Raw genomic sequence first — 21080 nt, forward strand, 5'->3', positions numbered from 1 at the left:
TGTGGACACCTATTCAACCTGTGAGTCACATATTCACCCAGCTATGCAACCACAGGTAATCTACAGTCATTCAGGTAACTGCTCCTCCAGGATGTAATGCATGCATAGCGTACAAAAGTAATAAGGTTGTTGAAAAGTAAGTGATAAAAAATAGCAGTAATTTAACTAAACCCCTCCCCTGGAGAGTGATTATCCTATCATAGCTTAGCAATCATAACTAAGCACAGCATGCCTTTCAATGTCTGAATGTCTACATGCTGAAGTAGTGGGCATGGGGCTCTAACAGTGTGTTTAGAGGGTCAGATCCTTTTCAAAACCAAAGAACACAAAAGTAAAATTGCAGCATGCTTGACTGCTCTAACAGTAAGCCACAGTCCTTAGCATGCTCAGCTAATGAGCTCACTACCTACAGTAGTTCTAAGTCATCAAGTTATAAATATTCGGGATCTGTTGGGGATCAAGGATGTTTTGTTGTTGCTGTAGAAACATAGTGTCTTGGTTTGGGAGTATTTCATTGATCATCATCATTTAGTATAAATGAAATGTTGGAACATGCAGATACTGAATGCATGTCTATAGATTGCAGGTAACAGCAATAAACTGATCATTCCAGACATGTTGAATATTTGATAAACAACATCAAAATACATATTCAGGCAGTTTTACTAAATAATGGCTATAGCCTATGATTCTCATTTAATTTTGTGTTGTTACTGTCAACAAGCTGTTTTTAATTATAGCAATGTGTTTTTAATCATAATATATATGTTTGCCTCTTCACTTTTTTTTTTAGCATTTGTCATTCTGTGTGTGATTTCATAATGCTCTCAAGCAATATTTTCACCACATCAACTTTTCATTGTACTCACCTCCAATCCTTAGTGGAACATATTGGTAGCCATTTAGTTAGCCAGGCAGATATACAGGTTATTAACTGTGTAGTTAGTCAGCCATTCAGTCTGGCAGTCTGCCAGTTAGTGGCTCAGTCAACTGACAATGTAGTCAATTGAATGGTTGCCAGGGGTTCCATTTACTGTACACATTTCAGTCGGAACACTGAGAACTAATGTCTTGCTCTTATTAATTAACATCAACATAACAGAAAGTGGAGATGTAGGGGGCAGAAAAATAGGAGCATAGAAACCCTGGCAATGCTGCAAAATCGGGATGTCACAGTTTACCTGAAAAGACGAGTATTAAAATCATAAAATGAACTTTAACCTCACAAGAATCCCCGTGTCTAAATCTGTTAAATAGATTTAAAAGACAAAGGTGTGATCATTGCTTGAGGCAAACGGGGCAGGAAACCAAATATATGAAGGAGAGAGTTAAAAATGGCTGTGAGGTTGTGATTCAGAAAGTATTGTACATGGTCATCTGAAGATCCTCCTAACTGGGTCATTGCTACAAAATTCTCTCTCAAACATCAGGGGTTGTTTGTGTAATGCATAATTTGAATTATGTTTTGATGGCCTTTGCTTTTACATGTATTAGTGTGTCAGTGTAGTGGTTTGTATTAGTTTCACTGTATGTACAAAAGCAGAACAATTAATACAGGTGCAAGAACTTTGATCTGTATGTTTTATATATCCATAATGCTTTGAGCCCAACCTATTGAATCCTTTGAACCTAATCTATATCCAGCCCTGTGATAGACTGGCCACCTGTCCACTGTGTGCCCCACCTCTAGCCCAGTGTCAGCTTCGAATCTTGTATGGTGATTGCAAAGCACGTAAACCATTTTTATACTTTTCTAATGTTTACTGGCTTAACATGTATGCACATCTCCTGATTCAGAACTTGCTGAATGCAGAACTGGTGTTCTGAAGGTCTCTTCCAGTATTTCACAGCATATTTTGTATTTTCATTTTTCATTAAAATAGAGCAAGTCCAGGAGTCCACACTGTGCTAGCAGGTGCATTTTCAAGGTTTTGCAATGGCAGATTCCAATCGGCCAAATAATATAAATGGCAGGTTTCCACACAGCCTTCCTGACAGTTTCAATATTTTTCTTTACCCCCTGGCACCACTGGAAGCTGCAGTACAGCCTGTAAAAGGCTCAGCTGGATTAGGATGGCACAAAAAATTATAATATATATCAAATATATTTCTGCTTGTGTATTCATTTTTTAAAATAATAATTAGGCTGGGACTCTGCACAGCAAATAGGTACAATCCATGCTTTTTAGTATGGGCGCATGATTCAGAAAATCTCACGGTTCTTCAATTCTTGGGCTCAGGATTTGATTCAAAATTGATTCCCTTTTCAAAAACGATGGTAATAGGTCATATAGTATATGACAGTATGTATTTCATATATATATGATGGTCAGAGGTGTAGTGTTATTTCTTTAAGTACCGTAGCGCACCTATGATGTGTCTAATGTAGTCATTCATTTAGTCCCCTTTTGGCCAATATAACATATGCCATTGACTATGGATGATGCTATAAACCAACATTATTCAGTTACACTCATTCCCCTCATGGGTATTGTGCAAGTAGGATGCTTTGCACTTGTGATATACCACTTCCTTGCTCAAACAGTGTGTACTGCAATAATTACTATGCATTGCAGGCAGACACACACTCGAAGGGCTGTTTACACACCGGAAACCTTTCATTTTATCGTTGAATGATAAGATAAAGACATAGGCTCCTTCTAGATCAGGAGTGTACTAGCTTCCTTACCTCTGTTATTTACATTGTTTACTCATTCTCTCTGGCTCTGTGCTTAGTTTTTCTACTGATTCTGTTTGAATGCAACAGGAAAATAACATTTTTGATGGGGTTTAGCAAATGCATTCAGGTTATATTGATTAGATATTCTGTCCACACACTTCCCTGTGTGGTACTATGCTCTAATGCCCAACACTACACCCTCAACACCTGGCCGTGTGTGTGTGTGTGTGTGTGTGTGTGTGTGTTGTGTGTGTGTGTGTGTGTGTGTGTGTGTGTGTGTGTGTGTGGATTATGTCACTGTGCGTGCCTGTATGTGTGTGTGTGTGCTTAAAGTATATCTGTATCCCTGTATATGTGTGTCTGTCTGAACTCACTCTTGTTAGTGCTGCCGCATCTGTGCATTTACAAGTGTCTGCACGTATGTGTGTCTATTTTAAGTTGACAAATCGATCAGTATATGTGTTTCTTTGTATGTATTTGTTAATGTCTCACGATAATGTATCTGTGCAGCTGTATTTGTGTGTCCGTTTGGATCCTGGTGTATGTGTGTATGAGTTTGGGTGTGCGCCTGTTTGTCTGTTGTCTATGCATGTGTCAGGTATGAACAATCTGTTTCCTTCCCTGCGGCTGAACCTACCAATCACATCCCTCCATCATCTCTCTTCATTACGTATTCATGAGTTTCTGTGTCTGCAGGGCTGTGATTGGCTCTTAATGAACAACTGACGGCATTATCAGTCAGCTAGGCAACAAAATAAGTCAGTCAGTACAAAAGAAACACCAGTCAACCACTGGTACGGAAACATTATTCAACTCGAGCAGAGAGACAGCATACGCCTCAGGGAGGTTGACATATTGGATATTGTCGACTGTATGGTACGTTTGATATGACTCTCATAATGTCTCAAACCTACTTGTGATCAAGTGCATACATCTTGAAATGCTAATTACCATGGATAATTACATCCAAGGAAAAGAGAGCATTTAGCACATGTGGAATATACCATTAAGTTTTTGTGTAAATAAATCCCCATGTCCTTTTCCTTGTCAGGCCTGGCTTAAGAATCATTAGTCAAACTGAATACAGACACACTGCAGGCCTCAGGGGGTTCATATGAGCTCATAAATCTATGGACTACCCCTTTATCATCTTTTATATTATTTTGGGAGCTTGCATTTCACCATCACTGGCTTCCATTGTTGGCTCTGACTCTGCTGTTACTATATCAAAAGGGCTGTAGCACTGGGATCATTACAGTAAGTGTAGCTGGGAATGTACTTGCTTGAATTAATGCAGCTAGTTTGCATAGACACAATCTGGTGATGTTGTGTGATTGCTGGTTTGTGGTTACAAAATAGCTCATCAGATGTGGATGATGTCTACAGCACTGACAACCGCCCTCACCCACTGATTGTACTCACTAACTGTATATATTACAATGGTGATTAACTCAGTGTAGGCAGAGTTGTATATTGTGCATTGTAGCCCACACACTCATTAATATTTTTGATTAATACCTTTTGCCTAGTTAATGTAAAATTTTAGCCAGTTAGATATTATACAGATCCACAACTAAATAATTTCCTTGAAGAATTATCTAAGTCTTTTATGAATATATTACTCTTTTTTTTTTTTAATTAAAAAATGCACCATTAAATCATCTGTCTAACTATATGTGTCTACCTATATCCAGCTCTGTCCACTTATATTTGCTGTACACACTGCTCTGCGTGGCCGCCGCAGAATGTCTTGATTTTCATTTTTGCAGCCATGTTAACAGGTTAGAGCGGCGACACAGCCTGCGTCTTGCACACGGATCTAGCCTCAAAGCCGAGGCGCATCGTCTAGGGTTTCGGCATCTCGCCTATTTTTCATGCGTGAAGCGCATGATTCCTAGCAAAAAGAGACGGGGCAATCATCTGCTGATAGTCATATTGACATCATACCAGCAATATTATATAAACCTGACACCTTTCACTATAGTTTCAAATTTCTAGGTTGTATCTAACCATTTCAACATCTGCACATGGAGACATGTACATGTACTATATCGTGAGAGCAGGCGCTCAGTGTAATTATATTATTTCAATAATTTAACAGGTGAAGGGCTGTATTTCAAAAATGCTCTCTCTCTCTTTGTTTGTGTGAGTGTGTTGCTCTGAATGAAGGTAAATAAGGTTGATAAGGTTTATAATGAAAATAAATCAAACATCCGATTATGATGGCCTTTATCCAAAGCAAACTCAATGTTGAAAGATAGAGCTGGTAGTAACAGCGGCGCAACAGAGTCGCAGCAAACACGTTTACTCCTGCAACCTGCAGCAGTTCAGCGACAGTGACAGGTAGCCGTCATGCACGCACTACGCAGGCAGCGTGTCCTGAGCATGACTCTTGTTAAGAAAGCAAATACGTGCATTCCCCAAAATGTCAAACTGTACTGTTAGTACAAGCACTTGCTACTCACAGGCATTAGCACTAAGGCATCAGCATTAATTCAACATCTCTTGCAGCATGGACTGTTTAATTTATGATTCATTAGTAGTTGGCAACTACATCACATCCTCACCATCTCTTTGACTTAAACAGCCAACCAGTCCAATTTAAACCGCCTCAAACCTCACTTCAGCCTGGATCCCTCCAGATGAATCACTTTTCCTCATATCTGCCAGTTAACCACGTGAGTGTTCAGTTTTGAAAATAAGCCAGGTACCTCCATGTTTGGAGCTGGTTTTTAAAATGCTTCCATGATGTATCAGTCCTTGGTGTAGATTATGTGTTACCATAGACAGCAGTAAATATTCGCTTTGCGAGGGGCATCCAGCCCAAAAGCTGATGAGTTCTATTAAAATGCATCATGCGTGTTTGCCTGAATCACCTCCTTAGAGAATGTCTCACTGTTCCACATTACCAGTCTTAAGAAATTTAAAAGCCAGACGGCATTGTGGTTAACAAATAAGTACGACTAAAATAACACAGTCATTGAGCTGGATCCTGCTTTGGGTAACAGGATAGCTGTAGCTTTTGGTATTAAATTTTGAATTGCTCTAATAATAAGAGAATAGAGTTTAGTTTTGGTTTTGTAACAAAATGCAGTTCAGTGTGCATTTTATTTAATAAGGAACAAGAACTGAACTAGTGTCTGTTCTCTTACTGTTAAATTTAGTTCAGTTCTTGTTCATTCTGTTGCTAGTGAAATATAGTTTTGTTAAATATGCAATATTTGAGTTCATAAATATGGTTTACTTAAATGCAGCTGCCCTTCCATCTGTTGTTTGCAGTAGAACTGCTGCTTGTAGGCTAGAATATTAACATGGGCATATTTAACTTTGATGCATATTCACACCGGGCAGGTTTTATGATGCATATTAACAGGGGCTTGATATAGTGAATGAATTTTCACAGACAAAAACAAATTTGACTTTTAACTATTTTTGTCCCAGATTCCCAGATTTGGCTGCTTAATGGGGGAAATACATCTCAAACCTGACTGTAAGACTTTGATCTAGAGCACAGCTTCCCCCGGTTGTTGAAAATAACAAGTCTGTTGATGAACATTCTTAATTTCTGACAACTGGGACATTTTCAAATACAAGTTTAATCTGAAGGCAGCGCTACAATTATGTAATATATTGTTTCTCACCCCGTCTTTTGCTATTGGCACTTTGACTTTTTTTTCTTTATTTGGAAAAATGAGGACTATACCATCCATTGTCAGAAGGACGAAGGCTAAATGCGTCTGAAATTGTTGATTTCATGTCTGCAATGCAGTGGAATGGAAAATGTATCAACTATACTTTTATCATAGTTTCTTATGAGCCATATTTTTAAATACAGCTGTCTGTAGTTGTTCCAAATTGTTTGTGAAATGACCTGAAAGCAGTAGAATAAGCGGGGGATGTATGAATCACTGCTCTTAAATATTATAAATTAAATGCAGCGAAAGACGCTTTTTATCTGAGAGATCGCAGATACTGTATCAGATATCAAGCGTGTTCCCCCCTCATTTCGAATAGGTATGACACCAGTGTCAGGAATAATAAATTTCATCCTTTGTGTAGGTGGATTCCTGTGAAGTCAGTTAAAGTGTTTTTGCATTCTGTTTATGTGTGCATGCTGCTCAGAGGCTGTTATAAACAGTAGTGATACATGAGTTGCAAAGAGAAAACTCATTAATGGAGAATTTATTAATGAAATGTATTGATTTATATAATGAAATTATAAGAGGTAAGGGAAATTCATATCTATCCATGATTAGTTTGACTTATTGCTAAAAAAAGTGACTTCTCAAAATACATTATGTTCTAAAGCTAATGTGCTTTTTAACCAAACTCTGTTTAAAGGTAAATCACTCTTTTGAAAGGTTTGTGATCAGGAGGCGTCACAGTGAACATTTTAAAGGGAGACAATCTTTACAGCCTTGAATGAACATGATTTACAAACCTTTCGGCTTAAGAAAAGGAGCTAAACCTAAATTGAAAGCAAAATAAATGAATCACAAAACGTAACTTTTATTTTTAGTTACACTGCTGATGGTTACTTGAAAACCCATTGTGTTACTGTATATATCACAATCGCAATATCTGCCATAATAATCACAATATATTTTTTTTTCTTATATTGTTCAGCCCTTTTGTTGACTGTCAGTGTTTTACATGAGGTACAGTATTTCTGTGACAATATCTAGGTCTGGTATCACTTGCAGTAATTTCTGAAAGAAAATGATGTGCTAGCATTTCTTAAAGACGCTTAACGTAGAGAAATGCAAGGATAATTAAAGTACCATACTCACACACATACAGTTGGAACCATATTAAGTTATTATGCTGGTAAGATGCACAAATAGAGTTAATGTTCAGCCACTTTAGATGAGATTGATCGTTAGTACATTAATCGATTTGGTGTAGTGTCAACATGGTAAGTAGAGTGCTACTAACATATGTGCATGTGATTAGCCTCTGTATAACATTAGGACAATTGTTGGCAGATAAATACACATGATCTAATTTAACCATGTCAAATGGAATACCACTGATGTATGTGCATATATGTAGCCACTGTATAACATTAGGATAATTGTAGCACATTAACTCATCTGCCATTTGTCAACATTCAGTGGATTAGTCTAGTCATTATGAAAATGACGTCTGTCAGCCACTCTATCAGACATTCATTAAAGAGATTTGTCACTATACTTTGTCATTCAGGACAAGATATATTTTGTGTTTATATTTTCATTATTAATGTTTGTAATGTATTGATTTATTTTGACAGAGTAGAGCAGAAAAAACTCTAATCTGGAGGGAGTCAAATTAAGATTACCCCAGGGTGTTTTGTTTTTATTATTATTGCATGGAGTCACATACAGCGGTCGCCCCCTCACTTTGTCTCTTGTATTTCTATCTTTCCAAGCATACATGCTGAGCTATAGTAACAGTTAGTTCAACATCACTAACCTTGAAATGAAATAATGTCACCCATGTTATAAAACAGAGCCTATGCTGACAGGGATCCCTCTGTCAGTTTGTCTCCTCTTGTCCTTGATTTACTCTGATTAAAGGAACCATTTATTTTCTAACGTACCATTATCTGAATGCTTTGATTACAGAGCTGCATCATTGTCATTTTGATTAAAGCTGCAATTTCCTTTACCAGCTTTTGTTCAGAATATGATGGGGCTTCCAGTAAAACACCTCAAAATCTGATGTATGTGTCCGAGTGACAGAGAGAGAAAAAGATGAAGCTTCTTTATGAACAAATAACCTGAATGTTCAATCATTTTCCCTACATTCTTCCTTCTTTTTGCTTCTGCCTTTCTCTTTTTGTCTCTCTCTGCCCCTGTTGCTGTCTGTTTCCACCATTTTAAAATTTACTTTGCCTTAGTAACTTTATTTTCCACTGTACTCTTCTCTCTCTCAGCATTGTGAGGGAGAAGATTTGCCACTTTTTAAAATTCCTTCAAGGTCTCATTTTTTCCACTTTATCCAATCTGTTTTCTGATTTTTCTTCTCTTTTCTGTATTCTGTTCTCTGCAGTGAAGCGATCAGTAGATTTTAAATCGCGGGGCGTTAAATTATTCCCTGGCAAAGACTCCAGCAACAAGTTTTCAATATGTGAGTTCACATCTTAATGTCACTTTGGCTAATGAACTAATGTGTGATGGTTTGGTTTGGCTTGGCTTGGACTGGCCTTGTTTTTAGCTTTGGTTTTGTTTTGGTTTTGCTTTTATTCATTTTGTCTCTTAGAAAGGCTGTTACATTCAAAACTTTGTGCTTCTAATTATTGACACCCCACAAACATATGGCCTTACCTTTGCAGACAACATTTGTTAACATCAATTCATGGACACATAGTACAAAACCTTCTGATTGACACGTTGAAAATGTGACACTTTTGTTACGCAAATGTGTTGAAAATGCGACAGCCTTTATGAGAGCATGCTCTTGCTATTCTTTACTGTTTGATGTTTTGTATATGTATTTTGGTCATGGTGTCTTGGTTTATGCATGCTTCTTCATGGCTTGCTTTGATATATTTAATCACAGCTTGTTCTGATAAGCTTAATCATGGTTTGTTTTGGCTTGCTTTGGGCTTGTTCAGGGAATGTGTATCAGCTGTTGTAATATTGTTTACTGCCCCCTTCTGTCTCTTCGCCTTTATTTCTTCTCTTCTCTTCTCTTCTCTTCTCTTCTCTTCTCTTCTCTTCTCTTCTCTTCTCTTCTCTTCTCTTCTCTTCTCTTCTCTTCTCTTCTCTTCTCTTCTATTCATTGGGTTTATAACAAAATCTTTCTGCCACAGAGGCTAATGGTCAAATTACAGAAAGGAATATAGTGTATCATTCTAGTTATTAACATATAACGAGTATGATGATCCATAACCCCTCACAGTTAGCAGAAAATTAAAACACTATGGCAGATTTATTAATTACAATCTCTCTACACAATACTAAAATAGGGGGGTTCACACTTAAGTACAAAAAGGTCCCTGTTAATTTAGTGATCTGCTTTTGGAACTACCACCACTTCCTTTAACTTTGTGAAATTCCAAGTCACTTTGGAAACTCTTTAATTAGACACCCTAAGGTGAAATTATCAAGTACGAGGGGGCTGGTGGTTCATAAGTCATTTGACGTCCCATAATGCAAAAAAAAAAGAAAAAAAAGAAAATGGTCACACAAACATTATATCATTCCGTTTGAAATCTCTTCAACACACTTACATAGGGAGAACATGCAGAGGAAGCATGAAAAACCTCAAGAGAAAGAGCAATACCTTTGTTACTGGGGTTTCTCTTATTAAAGCTGTCAGTGCCCACTTTAACCTCACATATTTTAGATTTATTTTACATCCAATTTCCTCTTTATGTCTTTCTCACTTCTTTGTCTCTTTATAATACTCCTTCTACTCTCTCTGTCTCTCACACATGTATATGCACGTACTCACACATCCTACTTATGTATGAAGGTCAGCTGTTTGTGTGCAACAGATGAAGGAGATATTTATGTAATTTGTCTTTTATCACAACTAACAAACACACACACACACACACACACACACACACACACACACACACACACACACACACACACACACACACACTTGCACAGCCAGTGGTACATACTCATAAATACCGAACATGCATATGCACATAATTGCACACCTGCAGGGACATATGCAGACACATGCACATATGCACTGATACAAGGACACTAATACAAACAAAACACAAACATGTAACAACATGTACATACACATAGACCCTGCTTGTCTATGTTGTGAATTGGTTTGCATGTTTGCTATTGATGCTCTTTTTAACATATCTGATTTATTTACTCGTCCAATTTGTGTTTGTGTGAGTGTATGTTTATGTGTGAATCTCTTAAATACTGTATGAGCTGCTGGAAAAGCACAGAGACACGGTGCAGTGCAGATTCATCAGGTTTCCTGACAGTTTGGAGAGTCATGGTTGAGGTTTGATTCTGCAAGTGTGAATTTGTGTGTTAATTGTCCTGGCTCCGATTGGTTCAGGCGTTAATTTCCTCTCCTCTGACTGGTTTAACTCTGCAGTGAAGCACAAAACCTCTTTGTGTGTGTCTGTCCGTCTGTCGATGCCTATACACATGTTTTAGTTTCTGTACGTGTGTTTTTGTGTAAGTTCATGTATGTATATGTGTGTGTAAGTGTGTGACTTCTGTGAGTTTTGTGTGTAAGAGTGTGTGCTTGTAGTACTCATACTGTAACCAGTCCCTCTGTTATGGTGTTAATAGTCCAGATGGTCAAATTAGCCGCTCCAACAAAGCAACAAACTATCTACTCTAACAAATACACACACAAACACACACCAACCACCTGCTGGGTTTGCTGATACAGACTGAACATGTACATGCATGTGAGTCGAATAGCCCAGACAGCCTGGGTGGGAGGGTGTTTGTGTGAAAGCAGAAACTGGCAGTATAATCATCCAGCTCGTGTTTGTTACATCTAATTGAGTTTTCTGGCATCAGCATTTTTGTTTGACATAAGATAAAATTGAACTTTAGTATTAGTTTTCACCAATATCTGTTTGCAGCTATAGTACCAGAAAAACACAAAAACAAACTAAAAACTAAAATGGCATATTTAGGGCATATATTTTAAAAACCTAAAACTTAATCAGTGTTCATTTTAAATATTTGAAAAACCTGTAAATTTGGATTAACATTTTTTTTTTAAATTTTGGAGCTGTATGCAATGCAAAAAGACATTGTTTAGTTGTGATGAACAGTGACATATTACAGCAGCAAAAATAACTTATAGACATAAAAGATGACAAAAGCTGGGTGAAGATGAGTTTAAACTGATGGGGTGAAAGTATGCAGAAAACAAAAATGCTGAGTCATGAGGATGTACTCAGAACCCAAATATCATTATGAATTCTTCCACATTCAAACGTAATTTAATCAGACAAAACAAATAAGTAATCAAAAGAACACCGCCACATCGTTGTGTAGTTGCTGCTTTAAAGATAAACTGAATATTGTACCACACCAAAGTACGCGATAAGTTGTGTTTCTCTCTCATTTGATCAGTCCATGCATTTGAATATCAAAATACACCATGGGGTATTTTTTTTGCTGTATAGTTTTAAGTAAATAAGTACACCAAGACAGTTTCTCCCCCTGGTAATATTCTACTGACACCAGACATTAGGAAACGATGAGCAACTGAAAAAAACACACTTTAAAATCCTCAGAGTGGCCTAATTTAACTTTCATTGGTGTGAATGAAAGATGAGGGGAACTCAATGATTATTCAAATAATTTTTCTCTCACCCTGATCTCATTTACAAATACGAGAGATCCCGTCATGTGAGGCCCTAAATTGAGTAAAAAAATAGGTCATCAATGGACTGTGGCTCATTAAAATACTATATTACAAATACTTTTGTTGTGTGCCAGCCTTCTGGAAACAGCTCTGTGGCACATGATGGATCATTTTCAGCTTTAAAAAAAAAAAAGCTTTTATGTTTAATGTGTTTAAGCTGGAAAAGTTTTAAAATGAAAAGCTTTTGAATTGGAACAGACTTATTTGTGTTTTCATTCTTTCACTGACCTGACAGCTATGTTTCTTTGGCTTCCCTGAGTAGACACAGAAGCTTTTTATCTTTTCTCTCTGCCCTCATCCACATGCATACTGACACACACTGTCCGTTGCTCAAAGTAAACCCAGCAGCTATGTTTCTTGAAAGTTTTATACCTTTTAAATGCTCAGGAGAAAGAATAGACTCTGAATGGTTCAGGTTTATGGAAATAAAAATTCTATACTGTGGTGTCTTTTAAGGAAAGCCAGTGAAATATAGTTGTGGGGTTATTGATATGGAAAAGGAGGCAGGGGACGAAGGCGAAGGACAGGAATACATTAAGAAACCCAACAAGTAAGCAAGAATAAAAAAAAGAAGACAGCAGCAAAAACACTTTAAAAAAAAACATGAAAAGAAAGGAAGAATAGAAAAAAGAAATAAAAGCTAGCTACATATATTGTACTACAACAGGAGTTTTATAATTATAGACAGAAAGAGACAAAAAAAAAAAAGATGCATCGTGTCAGATGTATGTTTGTCATGGTGTCTGAGTCTCAAAGTATTTGTACAGTTTCGTCTGTTGTCTCTGTTCTGCCACTGGGATGTTTGGAGTGTTATTGTCAAGATTAGCTTGCTGAGAGAATTAAGATTGTATCTGGAGTAGAGTGTCGACCCTGTTTGCCTACCTAACTGTCTAACCCGTCTGTCTCCCTATCTCCTTGTCTGTCGAACCTGATTCTTCCTCCACCTGTTTCCTGCTGCCTGTAAAGTGAATAAGTGACAGGGCAGGCAGGCTTCCAAAACCGAAACTAAAAGTGGAGAGCTCGAAATTTCCTGGGCAAGACTTGTGCTGAATACTATCAATAGAATATCAGGCAGTTGAAGATTCATGCCAGTATGCATTGAAGCAGTTCTTTGGTCTTAATTTGGCAGCAATGTTTATAGCATGGCGACATAATCAAATTCATAATCATAATCACCTGGAACATAAAAAGAAAAGTATTATGTATAACAGTCAAAATATTAAAGTGGTAGTATAAGCCATGCATGCACATGCATGTAGACGAATGTTTGTTTATAAAGGGATTGTCTGTTTGCTTTACCTGTGTAGCTCTACTGTAGGCCATGTCCTTACCGTATCCTAACCTGTCTGTCCCCGAATCTCCACCTGTCTGTCTCTCTGTGTAGTAAATGAAGGCGGTGTAAGACAGGCGTCCAACTCCTGCCCTGACCCAGGAGAGCCAGAGAATGGAAAACGCCATGGCAGCGACTTCAGGTACAATTTGCACTCAATAACATGCACACGTGGACCTAAGATTAAAGGTTTGTATTCAGACATATAGCATGTGTATGCATCTATACAGATTGAGTGCACATGTGTTTACAAAGATGATTTTCCTATCTATCTGTATATCTGAATCCCTGCCTTCCCACTGTGTGTGTGTGTGCGTGTGTGTATGTGTGTGTGTGTGTGTGTGTGTGTGTGTGTGTGTGTGTAGCATTGGCAGTGTGGTGCAGTTCAGCTGTGGAGAAGACTATGTTCTTCAGGGCAGTAAAACTATTAGCTGCCAGAGAGTGGCTGAAGTCTTCGCAGCCTGGAGTGACCATAGACCGGTCTGTAAAGGTAAGAAATAGCTCTCGACATGCATCGCCACAAGTATACAAAATTACTGACACCACAGTAATTCATATTGCCAAGACTCTGTGATACCAACACAGAGGAAGAGACTGTAATCATAAATGTGAAGGGACTGTAAGTAAACACTCAAGCACAACTGCCCATGTACACTGCCTCAAATTGTTGCCAGTGTGTTGCCTTGGCCTCTCCTCAGCACAAGTTTGTATTGATCAGGGCTGCGTTTATAGTGGAAAAAATCCCAATTCTGTTTCAAGCCTCTGGCTATAAAATCATGAATCAAAACACTCCGTAATCCAATGTTTGCAGTGTAGTGCCTCACTAACATGCAGCAGTTATATGCTTTCATCAGGGAAGCTATGATAGTGATTGTTCAGGGCCTAAAATGACACCGTTTATCATAAAAGCAGTTCACAGTAGGTAAAGGCTTCTGTAAGCAAGCTCCATGTCTGATCATTATTGGTCAATATATCATATAAATCAAACAGCAATTTGCAATACAGGTTCTAAAATGACACAAGATATGTCATCTGCTCGTACTTACAGTAAAGAGGCAAAAGTGACAACAGATTCTAAAGATTTAATTACACGAGGACAGATGTGTGTTTTTCCTCATTCCTCTAAGTGCTCTGATAATTAACACGTTTCATTCTTCAGCTTTCCACACTGGTTCTGGTTTCACATCTGCCACTGTTTTAGTCTCAGACTTGCAACACACACACACACATGCACACGTGCACGCACAGAGGGACTGAGACAAAGAGAGAGGGCGTCTGTCATGTTAAATGCCAAAGCCGTTTGTCATGTCTCCCTTCACTAGGCTTCAGACTGTGGCTGGAGACACATACTTTAACATAAAAACCAATATTCACTGTGTGTGTGTGTGTGTGTGTGTGTGTGTGTGTGTCTGTGTGTGTCTGTGTGTGTATGTGAGATAGAGAGAGAAGGAGATAGGAAAGAAAGGATGAGAGAGAGCTACTTGAACAGCTAACTAATAATCACAGAAAAGGAGAAAGATCAGCGGACAAAGGCAAAGCTAAAAATTGTCACACCTACTCTTTCTGCTGAAATTCTAGCTTCTCTGAAATTACTGAAATTAAATCTATCACAATACATTAGCATATGAACACCAGTTAAACTGGGTAATGCAACATTTTAGCAAAAATAAATATACAGTGTTTGGAACATAACTCAGAGATAGAAATGCTAGTTGAACCAGTTTCAGCTTCACAGTTTTAACCTTACTGTAGGAGGAGCCTCAAGAAAACGCTGAATCCATCCAGGCTTGGATGATGATTTTGTGATGTACCAGCGCTCTTCCACTGTGAGGTCAAAGTGCAAGGTCAGTTACAAAGTTGAAACCTGGGAGTCCGCAGGGATTCAAATTATTGTTTAAAACAAATGAACAGGGTAGATGCTAGTCAGTCATGGGTCCTGCTCTCTTACTCTCTGGTTAAAGGACATAGTCCAACCGCTATCCTCAACTGTTACTCTGGATTTCACATGTGAATCAGACACACAGGGGACTGATGTTGCCATGACAGCACAGACCCTTGTAATCAGGCAAGATATAACCTAGCCAACACAGTTTGGATATGACTTGAGCTCTGATTGGTCCCTGCCAATCAACCTCATTATCCAACTCATTATCAGAGATATTATAGTGCTGATACCCTTTGATTGGGTCTTTAAGATTGTTACTGGCTCTAAGGTATTCATCATCTCTAAACACTTTATAACGAGCAATTAAGCATAGCCACTGACATTAAGCCAATCAACTCCTGCGTTTACCTGCATGTGGCAATGGGTTTAAGCATAAGTATGATTACCATTGACATTAAAAGTCACTGATGTCCCTTGAAGCAGTAAATGAAAAAGAATGACCGCAGTCACCACAAAACAGAGCCATCAGGCCCCCAGTCAACAGGGATGTTTGAAGGAAAAGGATGTGAGCAGGGTGAGACACTTTCACAGAACTATGCAACTTCTGAGTAGCAGGTCTGTATCGTTACAGCTCTATTCATTTAAAACAAAAGAACACTTGTATTCCCAGCACGAACAACTGTTCAGTGAACAACTTTTTGACAAAACCATGACAAAGTGAACCATCCCGCTCCATGGTTGTTGCTAAGTAACTAGTGATTCTGTGCTAGTTGATCTTTGTTATTCTGAGGATCTCACAATGGAAGGCACTGTTACTCCAGCTTGGTCCCCTAATACAAAATGCATATACTAAATTTTGCTACCCTATCCTAAAAGGCAAACAGTTCATATTTATTGTTTACCATTCATGACATAATTTTTGGCAAGCCTACCCGTACACACATTAAATAATCCACATTCCATGCTTGTTAAGACAATAATAGTGTTGAGAAAGAAGACACAGTTTTTTTCTGTTTGATATTCTGTAAGCAAGTACTGCTGTGTGTCATTGTTATGCAGTATATCTCTGTCCTCGTCTGGTGAAACAGAAAGGTCTGCATCTTCAGAAATCCCATAAAACCCAGAATGACAATATTGAGGTTGCTTGAAGGACAAGATACATGTAAAACTGGGATCATATCTTCTTGACAATAATGCTGAGATTTTGAGCTCTATGACAGTATCACTCAAAAGAAAAAACAGAAAAGCAAAACATTGCAAATATACATTTAAAGCTGTTTTGGTAGCATTGCCTTAGATGAAAAGCATATAGTAGAATATAGAGACTGCTCCTCTGTTTTTAAATCTAGTCACAAAAATCTGTTTCCCCTTAGGGACAAAACGCCAATATTGAAATTCCGAAAATAAAAATGGCCCAAAGGCAAAAGAAAAGGGTTTTTCTAAAGCTAATAGACTGTGAGTAGAATAAACTTTGCTCTTGTCTTTGAATGGTCTGTGGCTCATTAATTAGATAAGCTTTATTTTACCAGTCAGCAACCAGGATATATTATTATCATATCTATTGGATGTAGGCATCCAATCAAGATGTGAAAGGATTTTCTAGGCATCTGACACTCCAGGCTCTATTACACTGAATGCCAGTGTATGCAGAATCATGCATTTTTGCAATTTTAGTAAAAAGAGGAAAAAGTTCCAGCTTGGCAAACGTAGCACAATCCGGAAGGGGAGCTAGCTTGCATTGTTAGGGGGAGGGCTATAGTATCAGCAGGTGGGGTGAAGATGGACTTCAGTAATGGACAGCATCACATCAGTTCATCTCATCTTCTGTGTAAGCTGCAGTTTCTGGCCCCTAACAGAGAACAATGATTGTGGAGCCTGTGGTTATGCAGCACACCAAAATGCTTCCGAAACTTGGAAGCTCTAAAGTTGATTTTAAATGTGAATATACAGAGATACTGAAATTCAGATCATGAATGATACTGAAAGACATATCTACTCAGTTAGGTTGCAACTACAATAAGCTGCAGTACAGTAAAATATATCAAGTATCATTGACTACATTTTTTTCAAATGATTTTCTCTGTATAAACATGGAACCTGTGAGGCAGTGGAAAAATACAGGAGGTTAACTGCCAGTTTTAATTAATTAAGATACCCACAATGTTTGAAGAGGTGGACTGAGCTGGTGGAAGTGCCGGTGCATGTCCATACCAGAATGTGTAAGCCAACAAAAGAAAATTGTGCTGCATATGCATAAACACAACCTAATTTGCACCACTCCACCTTGGCATAAGTATGTTGATTTGGAACCATGAAATTACCTAACAGACGCAAGCACAAAAAGTATGTACTTGATCCCAATGAAAATGGCCTTTTGCCGCTTTTTACACCTCCACTTGCTTTGCAGGTGCATGAAAATAAATAAAATTTTGAAATGAGTTCAACAGGTAAACTATAATGGGAGTGCAGAACAGCCATGATTGTGTTTCATTACAAGTACATTTGATTGTCAGTGAGAAAACATTGTGTTCTCTAAAGTACGATGTCCTTATTTAGCCTATTTTGTTTCATCGTGTTAAACAAAAATGGAATGAGAGAAAGGCTGTGTCTAGCTGAACACAGTTCAGATTTGACCTTTCCATCCACACCAGCCAATAGCCAATGTGGAAACTCATGAATAACATTGAGAGAGGCAATCTGTCAGGAAGCATCAAGCCAGCTGACTTATTAAAGGGTCATTTCTGTCAAAACACTTGAATACAGCTAAATGTGTCTATTGAAACATTAGAGAGAACATAAATTGAATGTATCGTGAAAATTTGCCCTTTATATCGCAACAGCGAGCCAACAGAAAGAGACAGATTAGAGAGGGACAGAGTGTTAATCACTTTATTAGATACAATAAAACAATTACAAAACTTGATAAAAATAAACAACAAAAACAGCCATCAAACTGCAGTGTCCTTCTGTCCACTCCTACAACACTTTATGAGTGAGAGAGAGAGCGAAAGAGATTGTCCATGTGGCACCTTGATTAATGGACAGATGGCAAGGTCACTGAGCCAACTCTCCCTCTCTCTCTCTATCTCTCTCTCTCTCTCTCTCTCTTGCTTTCTCTCTCTCTCTCTTTCTGTGTGAGTGTGTGTGACAGAGAGAGAGAGAGAAGTCGAGGGGAGTTCAGTTGATTTGCTCAAATATACTCAATGAAGAGTGCTACGTGTCAGCCTGACGCACACATACACACGCAAGCACATGCACATGTTGACGTAAAATTGGAAACAATGAAAAGGAAGTAAGAAGAAGAAAGGGCAGAAATGAATGTGTATACACACTGTACAACAACTACACTAAATGGCACTGTGACATTTTCACATTGTCACAGTGTCAATCACAACTGCACGTGTGATTGAGTGTGTGTGTGTGTGTGTGTGTGTGTGTTGTGTGTGTGTGTGTGTGTGTGTGTGTATGTATGTATGTGTACCCATTAAAGCTCTAACCATAGCGAGGGACATGGGAACAATGTGTGCCAGCTTAATGATGTCATCAATCATCCTCTGTGTCCATTGGTCAATCTGTCTGTTCCTGTAGGCAGTCTGTTAAAACGGCAAGTTTGGCTTTCCTGCTAAACCAAATCAAATCAAAACCATGATCTAAGCCTTAGTGTGACCACATTAACTTTATGAAAAGTTCTCACTCAAAAACTCTTATTTGGTCGAAGTGTATTTTACTGGTGTAAACGTTTTCTGACATTGTAATATTCATCCAAACTCAAATTTGCTAGACTTGTGGGTACCATATAAAACTTTGAAATACAATCCAGGCAAGGACTGCCTGTGATTAAAATTGAACGTGATTGCCTGACAAGTAATATTTGTATCCTTGTCATCGACATAAAAATAGAAGGTACCCTCTAACCCTTTTTGTCAAAATCGAGATTTGATGATTTCATTTTAGCTTACCTGTCTCATTCGTTACACATCATCCTTGTCAAAGTTACTTTAATGAGAACTTTCTTTTTATGGGGATTGTTCTTTAATTATTAATTTACTTTAATCATAAACTTCCTTTGATGAGGAAATTACCATCATAAGCAAGTTAACCATTCTTTCAAAATCACCTTACTCTTGGCTTGTAGGCTTTTCGTGATGAACTGGTAGATTATATGCACTGTCAACAGGGCATGCCATTAATTTATCTTTGATGACATCAAAAAGTTGGCCATCTTACAAACTAGCACTGAAACCAAACATGCATTTGCACCAAGAGGACATTGTTCCTCCAGAAGTGCTCCATCTCAAAATCAGCACATGAATTTTGTACTTCTGAAAACTCATGCGTATGATTTGGTTTTATTTTCTTTCTGACTTACACCCATCTCCAGCACACAGTTCTCTTTATGCACTCTGTTTGGGGAGCAGGGTCGGGCACACAATCTGGAACAGGTAGGGGTTAAGTGTCCTTGGTATGCTTCAGCAGGGTTTGCCGTATGGGTGACTGAACCTGAGGCTTCCACTGGGGGGGCAACTCACTAACCGCAAAGACCATCCTGCTGAGAAAACAGCCCAGTTATGGACCTTGAGTGTGAGGCAGAGATCGGACTGAATGAGACACTTATGAGTTTCTGCTATGCTAGAATGGGGAACTAAGTTAAAACACTGTGAAGCTGAACAGTGTTGAAATTCATACTCAAAAGCATTTCTCAAAGAAACCTTCCCAGTGCTTATTGGGTGTGTCAGTTATACTCTGAAGCCATAAAACAAAACTTTGGAGAACTGTGAGCAAGGGCATTGGAGCTACAGCATAAGCTTTGGCAATGTGATCCTTGCCTGAAACATAATTTAATTTTGGTCGCCTCCCAATGGTTTGTGTGGGTATGCATGTTTGTGTCAATTTGCTAGAGTGAGAGAGAGAAAGTGAGAATCCTGGGGGAATCCAGTTGATCTGAATATATAAACTCAAAAGAGGATATGTTGTTACACACAAACACACAGAAACACACACACACACTCTCTCTCTCTCTCTCTCTCTCTGCCCTCCCAGCCTAAAGTATTCAGTTAATCTCGCTCATGATTCCAACAATATGCTTTTAGTACCAGATAGACCTCATCAAAATTTTAATTTAATCTAGAATTCATTATCACTTCAATGATAGTGTGGCCCTTTTGGCTTCAAGCCCTCTATACTGTGTGCCAGTATAAATAATGATGAGAGGGGGAGAAAGAGACACAGAGACAAAGTTACACAGACTGACAGGCAGGCTGTCAGAGTGAGTGAGACCACCATTATGAAAATATTCCATTACAAGTGATAGTCCTACACTCAAAATCTTACTTAAAGCTGCTGACTGTGTTTATATTACAATGGGTGAAAGGATTATGTGTAATCTAAAAGGTGTCACGGTGACACACCTACAGAGAATTATGACCAGGCTCTGCAGCTCTATAGATCTTATAGCTCATTGTGTTTTTTTGTGGTTTATTTGGCCACCAAACTCAGCTCTCATCAACCACAGGAGACAAAAACCCTCTGACACTGTCTGTACATTATCTGCAACAGCAGAAAGAGAACTTATAAACAGAGGGGGAGCATTTAGCCACTAAAGAGCTAGATAATTCCACCAGGCATTGGTCGAGACCAAAACAGAGCTAAAAGTAGCATTAGTTAGTGTACATACCCCAACTACTTACCCAAGACCAAATAAATGCTAATTGCTTTGCGACTGTTGGATGTGTAAATATGCAATTATTTACCAACAGCATGTTCAGCATAACAGCTTTATAAGATGCTAATGTGCTAACCTTGTTATAAAGTCAGTTATAATGTGG

The 21080-nt window shown here is 38.3% G+C and overlaps 1 protein-coding gene across 3 annotated transcripts in view; it reads left to right on the plus strand.

Annotated features, from left to right (window-relative positions):
• csmd3b (CUB and Sushi multiple domains 3b) overlaps positions 1 to 21080 on the plus strand; it is a 333374-nt gene that overhangs the window by 196692 nt on the left and 115602 nt on the right. For all 3 annotated transcript variants that reach the window (XM_056398790.1, XM_056398791.1, XM_056398792.1), the window contains exons 8-10: positions 8714 to 8791; positions 13425 to 13512; positions 13736 to 13860. In XM_056398790.1, coding sequence (XP_056254765.1) covers positions 8714 to 8791; positions 13425 to 13512; positions 13736 to 13860 — 291 coding nt within the window. The remainder of the gene's footprint in view (positions 1 to 8713; positions 8792 to 13424; positions 13513 to 13735; positions 13861 to 21080) is intronic.

The sequence above is a fragment of the Seriola aureovittata genome, chromosome 16 (genome assembly GCF_021018895.1).
Source record: "Seriola aureovittata isolate HTS-2021-v1 ecotype China chromosome 16, ASM2101889v1, whole genome shotgun sequence".
Classification (NCBI taxonomy): domain Eukaryota; kingdom Metazoa; phylum Chordata; class Actinopteri; order Carangiformes; family Carangidae; genus Seriola; species Seriola aureovittata.